This window comes from Drosophila erecta, unplaced genomic scaffold (assembly GCF_003286155.1).
Source record: "Drosophila erecta strain 14021-0224.00,06,07 unplaced genomic scaffold, DereRS2 tig00000092-arrow-pilon, whole genome shotgun sequence".
Lineage (NCBI taxonomy): Eukaryota > Metazoa > Arthropoda > Insecta > Diptera > Drosophilidae > Drosophila > Drosophila erecta.
In genome coordinates this window covers 13,321,027-13,335,600 of record NW_020825207.1, presented here as the reverse complement: position 1 = coordinate 13,335,600, position 14,574 = coordinate 13,321,027, and the positions used below count along the sequence as shown (strand labels likewise).

Here is a 14,574-nt window from a genome sequence, read left to right as displayed (position 1 = left end):
TTCAGTGTGCCAATATACCAAAAGTATACCGTTTGCTTGGGATAAATTAATTTTTTATTTAATGTAAATTAATTAATACAAAGTTTATTCGAAAGGTAGTTGTTTAATTGAAAAATAGATTGAATAGGCATATATTTTAGTCAAAGTATTCACATTAAACTCATTTGAAATTTTAACTTGCAGTAGGATCGTGTTAAGCTTACATATAAAAACCAGATGTGAGCAAAATTTCTAAAATTTAAACAATTAACATTTTATTTGAATAATTTAAAAACTATAAGTCAGAATTCAAAAGAAGATTTCTTTCGATGATTGTTATTGCGTATATATTATACATTAATTACGCAGATCCTGTAAACTTCGGCGACAACAAATGGTTAACAACCATTTGAACTATTAGCTATTGACCAACCTTTTTTTACGTTATCATGTCCACTTTTATATAAAAATATAAAACACACAAAAATATAAAATAATTATAAAACCAGCTTACAGTATTTTAGCAGTCTACCACCTTAACATTTCCGCACTGTTCCACCTCGAAGGCCAGTGACATAGGACGCCCAATTTAGAAACTATCGCATCGCCTAACCATTGCCATCACTAGAAATTCCGCGATATTATTTTGTGGTTATTTTATGCGCGCGCCAATGCCGACTTTCATGCCGGCGTTGCGTTTGGCTTGGAAAAAGTGAATTTCTGGATAGTTAAGAGACTCCACAACAACAAGGGCACAAGCCAGACTGCATAGATAAGCTCGCGAAATTACCAAAATACTAAAGAGATGCTAACCCTACTAATTCCGCTGGCGGCGACGGCCATACCAGTTTGTGCCATTCTCTTTGTGGCGGGCACGTTTCTTTTCAAGGCTTATATTAGCATACGGTAAGTGAGGCATCGCCTTCTACTAGTCCAGACTAACTAACCCACTCCGTCTACAGGTCTCGCTACGATTCCCGGGTGAACTGCTGGTTCTGCAATGGCAACGCACGAGTTTCGTACCAGGATCGCAACAGTTGGACCTGCCCGTCGTGCGATCAGTACAATGGATTCACCAAGGACGGCGACTACAACCGGGATATGACGTCGCAGCGGGACTGCAGTCTCGGCTCCCAGAAGAATAGTTCCAAAGGCAGCTCCAGCATTTGTGCCAACTCATATTACACGGATGTCCTGACTGCTCAACCTCCTGCTCCTAAAAACGGCCTGTGCGACCAGTGCAACGAGGCGCAGCGCCTGAAGGTCGAGAAGCTCTCGCAATTCGAGCCCAAGAACGAGTCCCGGTTTGATCAGGAACTCAAGGTGTACAGGTGAGCAAATTAAATTAGCAAAGGTTTAACAGCAATGACGATACGCATTATATTTTCAATGTTATACATTTGTTAGGCAAAAGAAGTTATCCATGTTAAAGTCCTACATACAGATACAAATGAGGTACCACATACTTATGCGGTCTTAAGTCTTAAAGAGACGTATCTACATTGGTATGCATATCAATGACGTAAAAACTAGATTAGATTGTTTCTATAAGTAACCAGATTTATAGCGTATATTTAATAAAAGATAACCTGTTTTTATAAGTTCAGTTAGAACATAATTTTATATATTAGCTGGGCACAAGTTAATAAATTATTTGTATTTTCCATAGAGAACGACTGGAGAAACAGTTTCGCCTGTGCAGCAGTTGCGAACGACACGTGAATAAAGTCCTGCACGAGAAGAAGAAAATGGTGCTGAGCTCCAAGTTCTTGAACTATATCATCAAGGGAGCATCGCTGCTCAAGCAGCCTCACTTCAATCGACTGGCTAGTGCCCAAAAGCAGTACAAACTGCAGCGATACCGGGCTCTGATGACAATCCTGACTGTGGTAAACATTGCGTGCCTCCTCTGCCGGCTGCCAAATGCAACTGCCATTCAGTTTACGTCTTACCTTGGAAAATTCATTGGGCTTACCTTGTTCTATGCCTACTCCCATGTTCTGGCCTTCATTCGAGTGGTGACTTCGGGCGTAGGCGTTTTCCTGGAACAGCGTGAAATGACAGCAAAACTTTTATTGTACAGCCGCACCTTTGGCAAGCTCTTGCTGTATTCGCTGGGTTTAAGCCAACAGCAAGTGCAGCAGGCCACCTTCGCATCCTGCTTTATTGGCGTCTATCCATATGCCATGCTGGCCCTTTGTTTCCTGCACAAGATTTACGACGGATTGAAACTTACGCGATTCACCATTGCTCTACTGCTATGGAGTGCGTATGCCATGGGAATCGAATTACTGGATCCTTACATCAATGGAATATCTTTTATAGTAAGTGAGTTTAATTATATTTGAACCTTGCTTAAACCAATCTTTTCTTCAGCTGATGGGAAGTGTTGTCACCCTTGTTTTGTTGGCCACCAACCGGTCCAATCTGTTGAGCCAAGTGAACCAAGACGAGTCTGCCTGCGAGAGCTTCCATCGCCTCTGTGCGGACGAATGCGATGAGGAAACATTGAGCATGCTCAGTCAGCAGTTAAGTGGATGCAGCGATATCAGCAACGGCAATTTGTCCATTGCCACCCCCTCCGTTTGCCACTCACCAGCCCCCACGATTTGCCAGCGAACAATTCAGCCTGCCTCTCTGCTGTCCCTGGACTCGTTGCATCTGTCAAAGCAACGGAGGGAACAGCAGGCTTGGTCCTCGGACTATGCAGGTGCCTCTACTGTGGTTGCTCCGCGAGTCCAGCCAGCGATGGTGTTTCAACAGAAACCCATGAGGCCATTAGAGTCCCAATGGTATCGTAATGGACAAAATAACCTAGCCCAAAGCCACGCTTTCACAAGGTCTACGCAAAATCTGTTAATGCCATCGCGTTTGCCGCCCATAAGCAGGAATGTCTGCGGAGCTGATGTAAGCGCTTGGGTGGCCGCTAATCAAAGTGTCAACCAGGATCTAAGCACTGCCAGTCTAATGAGACATTACGAAGAGAAACAGCAGAATCAACTTTCCCGTACATCGTCTCAGTCTTCTGGATTTGAGTCGCAGCCACGTCCAGAAGCCCAATGGGGAACATCTGCTCCAACTGTAAGGGACTACGGCTGGTCCGAAGCCCGTGAGAGTCAGCGTAATCTCGCAGTTTTTCCGCCAATGGCATCGCCCACACCCACAATAACGTCTAGTGAATATCAATACTCGAGGACAACTCTTCCGCAGCAACAGCCAACTATTCAGCCGGGGGATTTACTTAGAAAGTGGATCGAGAGCAGCTCAAAACCCTCACAACCAATCCACTGATACGTGATGTAGGAAAACGCAGAAAAATTATTGCATTTATAAAGAACTCTAGGAATATTGGGATTCTTTAAATGCTGGAAAAAATCACCGCCAGTTAGCAAATAATACAAATTTGACTTAACTTAATTATCTAATAATTTATTTTTGACTTTCAGTTTTTAAGGTTTCTTTATTCTACTAAAGGTTAGTTCTCCCTTTACTTATCACGGACTGGATAAGTAGTGTTTAGCTAGACATTCTTTAATCCGTGTACCTCTCAGTTTCGTGGCGTTTCATATAGAACCTTTCAGAAAATTGAGAACCAGGGAGTTAAACTAAGAAGGGAACAAAAATACTATTTTATTTTAAAGGGAGAATAGAACTTTGGTAACTTAGTTATTTATTCAATTGAAGACGATAATTTAAAGTTTGTTTTTATGGTTACTTGAACTCAACAGGAGCGTCTCCTGAACTTTTGTGACTCACATAAACTAGATAAATTGTTTATTATACAAACACATATTTTTTAAAATAAAAGTAAAAAATAAATTATTGTTGTGTTATTTTGTCAGGTTAATCTCTACAAAGTTCTTAAAATTTTAGGAGAATATTCATTATTAAGAAGTTTCTCTAACTTAAAAAACGGTGACATTTTTACAAAATATGTTTCTTTATCTCCTTAGAACTAAAACGGTTTCAACAAATGATTGTTGTACTCTTATTATGCTATATGCATTATGCTTCTCTTTAGATTTCAAAGCACACTCTCTTAGAGCAGTGCTGCCAGACTGTTAGCGGTGCGGTGTACAATCAAAGTGGCAGCTCAAAAATACCGTCATTTGCCCCTGAAAGTATGTTGTTTTCACTTTGGCCAATATTGAATATCTAAATATATTAATTTCTGAACTTACTTCTCTTATTGTTAATTATTTTGTATAAAATATAAATACATTAATGAATAGGTTTGAATGAACTTGTAAAACAAGTACGTACAAAGCGTTGTGTAGTTTTTGCCACTTTTGAAACTTGGATTTAAATGATTTGTTTAGATTTCAAGTTTTCAATATCAGGGCGCGGTTGCTTAGATGAGATCAAGAGGTGTTTTTAGTATATTAGTAGCTACAGGGAAAATTATTAGTATTTTTGAAGTCCATCTAGCTGGCAACACTGCTACAATATGGCTGCCGTATCGTAATGTGAATTTTTTTGAGAGACCGAGACGTACATACTTTTGTTGCTGCCCAAGTGGATGTAGACGGAGGAAAATAGTAATATTTAACTGCGTTGCGTGAGCGGGACAATCGTCGTTTGCCAATTGCGGCCACCGTTTATGTCGGCTAATCGGCTATCAATATAATAATAGTAATCGTATCAATATCAAGTTACCCATTACCCATCGCGGATACACATTAGTTTTGCGAAGGGCAGAGCAGCGCAGAGCATATAGCGAATATTTCCATTTGTTGCCAACAAGACTGTCGTTGTTGTTGTTGTTATTGTGGCTTTTCGGTGAGAGGGAAGAGAAGTGGGGGTGCGTTCGTAATCTTTGTGAAAAATCGGTGACCGTTCTTCTTTAACAAAAAAGCGAGAGCAAAAAAAAACCATCGCGATAAGAAAATATAAGAAAGAAAAATCTGATTGAAAACCAAAGAGCTGCTGCTACTGCTGCTGTGCGAGTGAGAGCGGGCGAGAGCTAGCTAGTGAGCGAGTGAGAAAGCTATGTATTGCATTTGCATTTCGTTGTGTGTGTCGTCGTTTTCGTTCGGTAAAAGTCGGTAAAAAGCAGAGCCTTTCCAAACCTAACCACTTTCGGGTAAACGGAATCGGAAAAGGAACTGGGAAAATCGAAAGAAATTAAATAATAATATGCGTTACATCGATGGCAACACCAACAACAACAGCAGAGACCAGCAGCTAGCGACTCCTCTCTGAGCGAGAGAGCGAATAGCTTTTCAGCTTTAGCTTTTCTTGGGCCGATCGGAAATTATATTTGATTGGTAAGTACAAGAAGTGGCAGCACCATAACCAGCAAATCAATACTTGGGCTGCCATTCCGTTTCGTTTCGTTCCGTTCGTTAGTTTTCCTAGCCCATTCGTTGGCGCTCTCTCTTTTCCCCCACTCTCTCTCTTTCTCTCTCCCGAAAGAGAGCGAAAAACCCCCCGCCCGCCCCCACTCGGTGTATGTGTGCGTGCTTTGTAATAACGAGTACACTTTTCTGCACATACGAAAAAGAAGAAAAAAAGAATAATAAAATAAGAAGAAAAAATGAAAGACCGAATAAAGAAATTCACATAAACTTATGGCACTCTCCATCTCCCTCGCGCTTTCTTCTGCTGCCACTAGTGTGCGTGCTTAAATTTTTAAAAAACAGTTGTTTTCACCGAAAGGGAATTTTCATTTCGATGGTATATTTTTAGACAGCAAGCTCCTTTCGGAAATTATTTATAACCCCCCTCGAAATGTTTCCACGCAACGATTTACGCGATAAACTTTTACAAAAGCAGATATAAGTATGTGCAAAGCCCACTTGATTTTCGTATGGTATGTAAGTCCACGAATTGCTTACGTATTTATGAAATATTACTGTGCGTAGGTCGGTGGGCGTGTTTTATCGTCTCAGCCCACAGTTTTCACTCATTTTCCTGTGGGGTTTCCGCTTGTGACAAAGGCATTCAAAGAACCGAAAAGAAAACCCTGGGGGCGTGGCCCCCCTGTGCAATTAAATTAGACCAAAAAGTGCTTCCACTCAAAATTCTATAGAATGGTTCAAACTATTGAACTCATTCGCTTAAACAATAAAATTCATGCGAATTCATTGCTAAAGGAAATTTGGAGCAAGGATACATAAAGTTGGGGAAATTCCAAAATGCAACAGTTTCAAATTTAAGCATTAGTAAACATGAACTTGTTAAGATGTAGCTTAGAATGAATCACAAGTTGTTATTATAACACATACAATTAGATTTATTGTCATTTTCTCTTAATTTGGTTATTAAACAGCTTCATTTTGTAGATGATTAATAGCAAAAGTACAAAATCAAGAAGCCGTAAAGATTTGTTGTTAAGAATCCGTGCCTAATATAAGTAAATTGCTAGAACAATGGGTGAATTTGCGGAGAGTATAGAAATGATTGCCCTCGATCTGCTGAGCAACTTGGTCCACGGCAATGCCCATCTGCGGGTTCCCCGAAATTTATCTGGAAACATGATCTCGGAATATCGACGAGTCAGCTATAATAATCGTGGAAGTCGCCATAGCTTTTGCTTGCTGATTTACATGCTCTCCCGGGTGCACCGATTGCAAGTCCACGGAGGTAGCTTCACGGTCCGTGGACTATACTATGACAATCCTCTGCTAATCCGCTCGCAGTCCAGGATTGCCGAAGCCAGGCTCGATGTCTGCCGTATGCTGAACACTTCCCCTCTAAGCTTGGGCATACTGGCCGCTTCCAAGGGCCTGGTGGCAGGTGAGTTATTCTGGAAACCCTAACCGAAGGCTGCCTGCTCATCCTGTTACTCTTGCAGGCGATCTAAGGCTGCTAATGACCAACGGAGATGTTCTGGACAGTAGCTTGTATGGGGGACCTCTAACATTGCCCACGGATCCCGAGAAGATAGATCGAATCGAAACGCAGGCGGAGTTTCTTCTGATCGTTGAAAAGGAGTCGGTGTTTGAGAGTCTATTATCCAGAAATGTTTTTGGCACTTTTAAACGACGCTTCATACTGATAACTGGAAAGGGATACCCCGATTGTAGTACACGGAGGATTGTTCATCGACTCGCCGAGGAGAACCAACTGGCGGCCTACATTCTAGTGGACGCTGATCCATTTGGAGTCGAAATAATGCTCGTATATCGCCATGGCTCGCAGTCGATGAGTTTTTCCAGCCAAGGACTAACCACACCTGCCCTGCGTTGGATTGGGCTACACCCCTCGGAGATTCCCGCACTCGGCACTGGAGCGGTTGCCCTGGTTGCCGGCGACAACAAGAAAATCAATGACCTGCTCGCCCGCCACGATTTGGAGCCGGGAGTGCGGCAGGAACTGCGCATGCTGCAGGACGTTCAGCTAAAGGCTGAAATCGAGAGTGTCATCGACTTCCTCACCGACGACTATATACCGAACAAAATCAATCGGAACTTGTTTTTGTAGATATCAGTGGTAAACCCCATAAGCCAAATATGAATACGTTCGAACTCTTGAAATGTTTTTAGTTTAAATGGCGTCGTAAAGATGCTACTACTCAGTTTGTAAAAACTTATCTATATTGAAATATTATAAGACTCCTAAAATATTATTGTAACTATTAGTTCGCGTAATCCATTAATATTTCATTAATTAAAATAGTAATTTAATAGTTAAATTTCCTGTTAGGTGGGAATCCGATTTTGTTATTTATGTTATTAATTTGTAAGTATAGGTTCAATGCAGCTACATGTAATGTCATGATATAACTAATTAATATTAAATTACCTTAAGATCGCTGCCCTTGAAAATCATAAATTGAATATCTGGATAATTAACGGATAATAGTAATTTATAATCGTAATGTCTGAGTAATTCGCTTCTAGTGCTTCGTATTGAGTGGTCAACTTGATTTTCTGTATTACTTTGTGTGGACAAAGCTAGTAGACTCAAGCAGACAAAGGAGATTATTTTTTTTTTATTGTGTCTTTAAAGTGTTATGGCTTGAGGTCGGTAATCGGAGCTGGTAATTGGCTACGTTTTTGATAATGGCAAGTGAATGGCCAGCCATATTATAAGTGCCGAATGATATAAGTGGTCTGCTTTGTTTAGCTCCATACTAATTGCGTGCATTTATTTCTTGCAGATGTGAAGAAGTACCACGGATGATAGAAACCCATTGGGCATTTGACTACTCTTAAGCACCGAAACCTGAAAGACTCCCGAAAATACTCGAATCTCACGTGCAGAATCTCTAAGAAACCCTATTGGACTGTTTGGAAATATGTCGACAGCAATGCGCACCACACTGCAGCCAGTTCCTGAAGCCCTGCCAGCGGATAGCGTGTCCAATGGCACAGCATCCAATGTTGCAGCACCGGCGGCGCCAGTATCGAGCGCCACAAATGCGGTGCCACCACTGGCCGCCGTCTCTAGCACAACCGCCACCTACGCCACCAACTCGATTAGCACATCCTCGCATTCGGTAAAGGATCAGCAGCAACAGCAGCAGCAACATGATTCGGCCAATGCAAACATTGTGTCACTGCCACCAACGACAACGCCAGTCGCCAACACCAACACAATGATGCCCATTGTAACGTCCTCGAATTCGGCTACCAGCAATAGCACTGCGGCCACGCCCACGCCGGCCTCGGGGGCGGCAGCGACAGGTGGAGTGGGATCAGTGGGTCCAGCGCCTGTTTCGGCGTCAGCGGCCAACACCAATCACTCGCACCAGCACAGCCACCAGCACCACCATCATGTGGCCAACAACATGACCACCGACGGTGCCCGCTTGTCCAGCAACAACTCGGCGGCGGTGGCCGGCACAGCGATTAACCACCACCATCACCACACCCCCGGCAGCGGAGTGGCGCCCACCGTCAACAAGAACGTGCTCAGCACCCACTCGGCTCATCCCTCCGCGATCAAGCAACGAACCTCGTCCGCCAAGGTGAGTCCTTCTTTGGGTTTCCTCAGTATTTGTACCTATCACCCGTCCCCACGTCCTCAAGTCCGTCTCTTTTGGGGGCCTTATTCACCAACCCATCCGTTGTTTGCTACTGCAAAGCGTTCTGTGGCTTGGGTCATCACTGTTTGTGTGGTCCATTTGTAGGGTATCAAGGGAAAGTAGTCTGGTTAAGGTGAAGTGAAGCCTCTTAAAGTTTGAACCAGATTGTAGAATACAAATGATATGTTGGATTTAGCTGATCAGATTCGAATCTTTTACAAAGAGTTGCTAATGTACTTTAAGATCTAAACTTCGCCTTACAGGAGCCTTCCGTTTGTGTCAAATGTGCCGTACCACATATAATTCTGTGTTTTGTCAGGTGGGGGATGTTTATATAAATTCATCTTAAAAGTGTTTTAAAAAAATAATATCATGTATCAGAATTAGAAATCTGCCCGTGTAAGGGACACGTTTAGTTTTTAAAATTTATCTACTATAGCTGGTGTCTCATATGATGAGTAATTATACCCTCGTATACATCTCATTGTTTTTCTTATATCATCTTCATTGTGATCACAGTTAAATTAAATAAATATCTTTATGTACATACATATGTACCATAGCTTTTGTTATGTTACAGTATCAAATCGACAAGTTCAGTAAACTCTTTCAACACGACAAGTGGGTTAGTATCTAAGAATATTCTACATCTGGGACCTGTTCAATGATTTTGATAATATGTGCTGCTTTATTTACTCTATTACGAGAAATTTGGCTGGTTCTTTTATATATTACCGTATCTTTTGGGTACTTGCTAATTGGTAGCACCAACAGTTCAAAGTGTATACAAAATGAGTGTACGTTGCTTTATTCGAAAAACGAAGTCTGAGTCAATACAGCTGACTACGTCCATTCAGAAGTGCAATTATAGTATTTAAAACAATTCTCGATAATCACATCACGTCAGTCTCTCTATCTCCTCTATGTTTCGTTGTCTTTATCTTTGTTGTCCAAGCCAAATCCGTGGGATCCGTACTTCTCTCCTCACAATCATATAACTGTTTTGATTTTAAATAATTCTCTGCATTGGTTTGTGTGTTTGTATCCGACGTACACTTGAATAGTTTACGTGGTGTAGGTAAATAAGCTTAACTAGTCGCCTCTGTGGACGTTAGGTGTGGAATCGTGAGTGGCTAACTTATAACGATCTTAACGAACAGCACTGCTATATTATTTGGCAAATTATATCTTCTTAAAAGACATTTCTGTGCTGTGTCAGCTTCAACAGATTTTAAAATTCTAGTGTGATGAAGATCCGAAGTTTTTCAAATGTTATTGGGGTTTTACAAATTATAATAAGAAGGAAAGATTAATTTTTTAAAATTTTATAATTTTAAAGATTCTCTAAACTCCTTAAGCTAACTACTGGAATCTCTGTTTCTGTATCTTGGAATTTCCAATGGAAGTCTTTTCAAATTATGCTGAGTTGATGTTTATGTGGGTTTTAAGCTCGGCTCGCAGACAGGTTCCAAAACTCATCTGGGGATCCCTTTGCCAAAGCTCTTCCGAGTTCTCTCCCTTCTCTTTAAAGTATCTCAATGTTTGGCGAGAAATATGTGTGGTTTCTACCAGTTTTTTTGAGTAAGTGTATGTGTGTGTGGGTATGAATCACCTGCACTTACCTGCAGATTGCACACGATTTTTATTGGGTGTGTCGTTGCTGTCTTGGAGTAGCTACAGCAGAAGCAACAACACCAACAACAACGACCTTCCCAGACGCAGAACTTTGGCAAAAATGCCAAGCTCGCTCGCTCGCTCGCCACATCCACAGAATTACAATCCACATCGGCGGCAGCCACAATGGCAAAAGTAGCCAGCATACAGCAGCGATGGTCGAAAGCTTGTTTTAGTATTAAGTTCCACTTCATTCGTGTGGTCACCGTCGTCGCGCTGTTTTCTGTTGTCATTATCCGTCGCTCTCCGCCGATATCGTTGCTATATCGCCTAGCCTGTATCGTTATCGCCCCGCGATGAGTTGACTCCCCTGGTATAAATTTGTTGTTATTTTTGTTACTTTCAATTTATAATTCGCCGTTTGCCATTGTGACCAGTTATTATCGCACAAGCACAAGGGCGTTACGTCAAAACAATACAGAACGCGAATAATAAAGGAAAAACAACATAAGTAAGGCAAAGACATTGCAAAAAAGCTGAAGCGCAGTTCGCATAGTTGTGATCCTAATCGGAATCCGAATCCAAATCTCTGGCGTTACAACATCCGCGATAAAGAACAACGTCACTGGCTAATCCGATCAGCTAAGCTCACTTAGAATGAAATCAAGGGCATGAGTACGCAGCTTAAAATAAACCGAATTGACGTAGAAAAAGTCACAGTCGCTCTCACACTCTAACTAACTAAGTACACACGCACGTGTGCTTATAAATAAATTCGGTTAAATAGTGTTTAATTTATAAATTTCCAGCTTGGACTCTCGTTGTGTGTTAGTGAGCATATATGTATATATCTATGTGTGGTTGTGTGCGTGTGTGTTGCAGTTCCAGTGAAATGTATCCAGCTTTTTTGAGCCAACCACTTCAACTCGCAGATACATTGAGAAATGAGCCAATTGCGGGTGATAAGTTAATTTAATTATAAAGTATGAGTATGACAAGAAATACAAAAAAAAAAAAATAAAAGAAAAACAGTTGTAGTGCAAGCGAAAAGAACGAAAGCGGAATGAAAAGGAAAAAACGAACAAATTCCTATCCAAAACACACACGCGCAAAAGCAACAGTCGCAGTGTGCTTGTGTGCGTGTAAGTAACGCTTAAACGAGGTAACTAGCAGAAGAACAGCAACAACTGGACAGAGGGAAAGAGACAGGCGGTGAAGCGGAGAGAGCGAGAGGGCATCACAGAAATAGCAAATGTGTGGGGCTTCATCATTGTCTCTTTAACGCTTATTTTGTTGTTGTTGCTGCTGGTCTTGTACTATCTGTGTATCTGCGTATCTGTATCGGGCGTGCCAAGGCTTACGATCCACAATCCGCACAACGACAGACATGCACACACGGTTAGCCATACAAAAGCAAATCCAGCTGGAACGGTTGTGGAACTTATCGCGAGTGTCTTGTGTCTACAAAAAAAAGAAACACTCACACCGAGAGAGATGTGTAAAGTGCGATAACTGATAAGAGACATGTGTTGTTATCTAAAACCACCCACCTTTCACTTTAAAGAATCCCCCAAGCGCCCCTCAGGCGCCATGTAAGAAAGTTTACAAATATCCCAGATAAAAACAAAGTTAACCTATTCCTCATGCACAGAGACACATTTAGCAGCAGTTTAATACCAGTTTGAACTCTTCAAATGGGTTATAAAACCACAATTAGGCAACTGACAATTCAGAACAGAACTTATAATTTGTATAGAAATATAAATTTGTGAGTTACAAAACATAAGCTACTTATTAGAGTCTGAGATTTATATGGTACTTTCATTTTTAACAAGTAAATTTGGTTGTGCAACCCACAGTTTCACTGGCAATTTTAACTGGCTAAGCGGCTTGCTTAATGGGACTATCAATTCTTATGATATTGTTTTTACTCTGCACATTGCGAATCCCAATTATTTTTACTCAGTAAGATTGGCACGGTGAATGTGTTTGCAATTTAGTGACCGAGAGACTGTGACTTTTACTGCGATTGCTTCTCCAATGTTCCTCATTGTGTTCTAATAGAATTTAACAAGATGGTCTTTTCGAAATAAAAGCGACAAAGCTGCGCCAGAATTGTGATTGCTGTGCCACAAAATACACAAAACGAACAAAATTTATTCATACTTTTATGCACACAAATACACACGCATTCAGGGCTCTCAATGTTTACACACGAAATTCGCTGTGATAATTGCCAACGCGAAGAACGAGGGAATATGTGTCTCAGTTTCGTTGCAACTGGGCCAATAATCCGTATACCGTGAACACCGAGTCGCGTCGAGAACGAAGAAACACACCGTCACCCAACCACAAACCAACCAAGTGAACCGCCCACCGCAATACCACCAAAGCACCCACCATGGGCCAAACTTCCAGTCACCGGCATATGCACCACAGTAGCAATAACAACAACAAGGAGGAACCACCACAACCGGCTTCACAGTTTGGAAATCGTCGAACCTCTACCCGCAAGTCGACTTCGTCTTCGAAACATTACCCCACATTGGTGCAACCATTGCGTAAGGATGAGCTCTCCCTTCTGCGAGATTCACTCCTGCGCAATGGAAGCATTATGCGCAAGAACCCGGAACGTCGTCCGGTGACGATCAGTGAGCTGAAACCAGTTAATCCCGGTCAGGGGACTTCTGGTAGCGTCCTGCCCATCACAGCAGAGGATGCAGCCGGTGGCAGCAGCAGTAGCACCACCCAACTGATGGCCTTTCAACTGCCCGTGGATCGCAGTGCCAAGACTGACGACCTGGCTTCCGATTCCGCGGCTGCAGCAGCAGCAGTTGTGGCGCCCAAGGAGGGGCGCAATGAGTTTTATATTGTCGGAGATGGCTATCATCGGACGGATCACTGCTACTACCGCAGTCCCAATGGCGATTTCCACAAACTGCCATCGGACTCCTTTCACAAGATGTCCGAGGGCTGTTTTGTGCGAATGGCAGATGGAGTCTTCCGTCGCCTAGAGGTACCCACCAAGGCTCAAATATCCCGAAGATCCAGCAAGGCAGAGGAAATAGGCGATGCCACAAGTCAGGGAAATGGCAGTGCCGCCACCAATGTGAAGAGCCAATTGATGAGGTTTCTTAATCGCTCCAAGAGCCACACACCCGCAACCATTGCCAAGCTGCAGCGTGAAAAGGAGGAGGCTCGGGCGGAACGAAAGCAGCGGCTATCGAACGCTCTGCGGCAGAAGAATCTGGCGGCCACAAATGCAGCCTCTGCTGCGGCGGGGAACTCATCCTATGCAAGCGGTGGTGGGGGTGGCACCGTAAGCAGTCGGAACAATAAGATCGTGGTGACAATGATCGAGAACGGCGGCTTGCCCATTGTGGCCACCAGCAAGGCGGAAAGGCCCAAGGCCAAGGAGTCGGCATCATCCAGTGACAAGGCTCGCAACTCGAGGGTATGTACTTAATATTGGATATCGAGATGGAATATTCCTCTTATATCGGGTACATCCTTAATAGTTGTTATTATCTATATTATCGATGGTTGCTTACATTTTATCGAAAACCTTCGACGGTATCCCTACACTATACTTTTGCATCACTTATATAATGACAATATGATGTTGTTTGCGTTATTGGAAATGTTGTTCCTTATTATATTGGAGATTAGACAGAGTTTTAGGCATGGGTATACAACCACTTGACCTTGCTATTCGATTTCAAGAGACAGGGGGGCCGTATGATTTACTTCCTTTAAAGAAAGCCATAAAGTTAGTCGGTCTCTCACAATCACCCATTCATTTATGAACATTGCAAATTTATCGTTGTTGTGCTGCCACCTTCATTCAATATAATCGTAATCGCTGTTTCCTTTTTGTCTGTCTCTGTCACGGTTTTGGTTTGTTTTCCACAATCGAATGAATTACGATTTCTATTATTTTGATTATGGATTTTGTTTAATTTCAGATTTTTGTTACCCCACATTGAATTCCTATAATCCATATGGAAACT

At 42.2% G+C, this 14,574-nt stretch overlaps 3 protein-coding genes across 11 annotated transcripts in view; all 3 read left to right on the top strand.

The window, feature by feature from the left end:
* The first annotated feature begins 556 nt into the window (after positions 1 to 556).
* LOC6547657 lies at positions 557 to 3,758 on the top strand. Its single transcript, XM_001974778.3, has 4 exons — positions 557 to 885; positions 942 to 1,310; positions 1,649 to 2,303; positions 2,356 to 3,758. Exons 1-4 carry the CDS (start codon positions 785 to 787, stop codon positions 3,268 to 3,270), a joined length of 2,040 nt encoding a protein of 679 aa, XP_001974814.1. The 5' UTR covers positions 557 to 784; the 3' UTR covers positions 3,271 to 3,758.
* Positions 3,759 to 4,378: 620 nt separating this feature from the next.
* The window catches only part of LOC6547561 (MAP/microtubule affinity-regulating kinase 3), a 28,629-nt gene continuing 18,433 nt past the window's right edge, over positions 4,379 to 14,574 (top strand). For 4 of the 9 annotated variants that reach the window (XM_026981396.1, XM_026981398.1, XM_026981397.1 and 1 more), the window contains exons 1-2: positions 4,379 to 5,246; positions 8,084 to 8,893. In XM_026981396.1, coding sequence (XP_026837197.1) covers positions 8,222 to 8,893 — 672 coding nt within the window. In that variant the 5' untranslated portion in view covers positions 4,379 to 5,246; positions 8,084 to 8,221. Of the gene's footprint in view, positions 5,247 to 8,083; positions 8,894 to 10,775; positions 10,938 to 12,750; positions 14,019 to 14,574 lie in introns of those variants that run through there. The other 5 variants (XM_026981403.1, XM_026981400.1, XM_026981401.1 and 2 more) reach the window with 3 other exon arrangements.
* LOC6547558 (meiotic recombination protein W68) lies at positions 6,215 to 7,483 on the top strand. Its single transcript, XM_026981404.1, has 2 exons — positions 6,215 to 6,717; positions 6,776 to 7,483. Exons 1-2 carry the CDS (start codon positions 6,351 to 6,353, stop codon positions 7,402 to 7,404), a joined length of 996 nt encoding a protein of 331 aa, XP_026837205.1. The 5' UTR covers positions 6,215 to 6,350; the 3' UTR covers positions 7,405 to 7,483.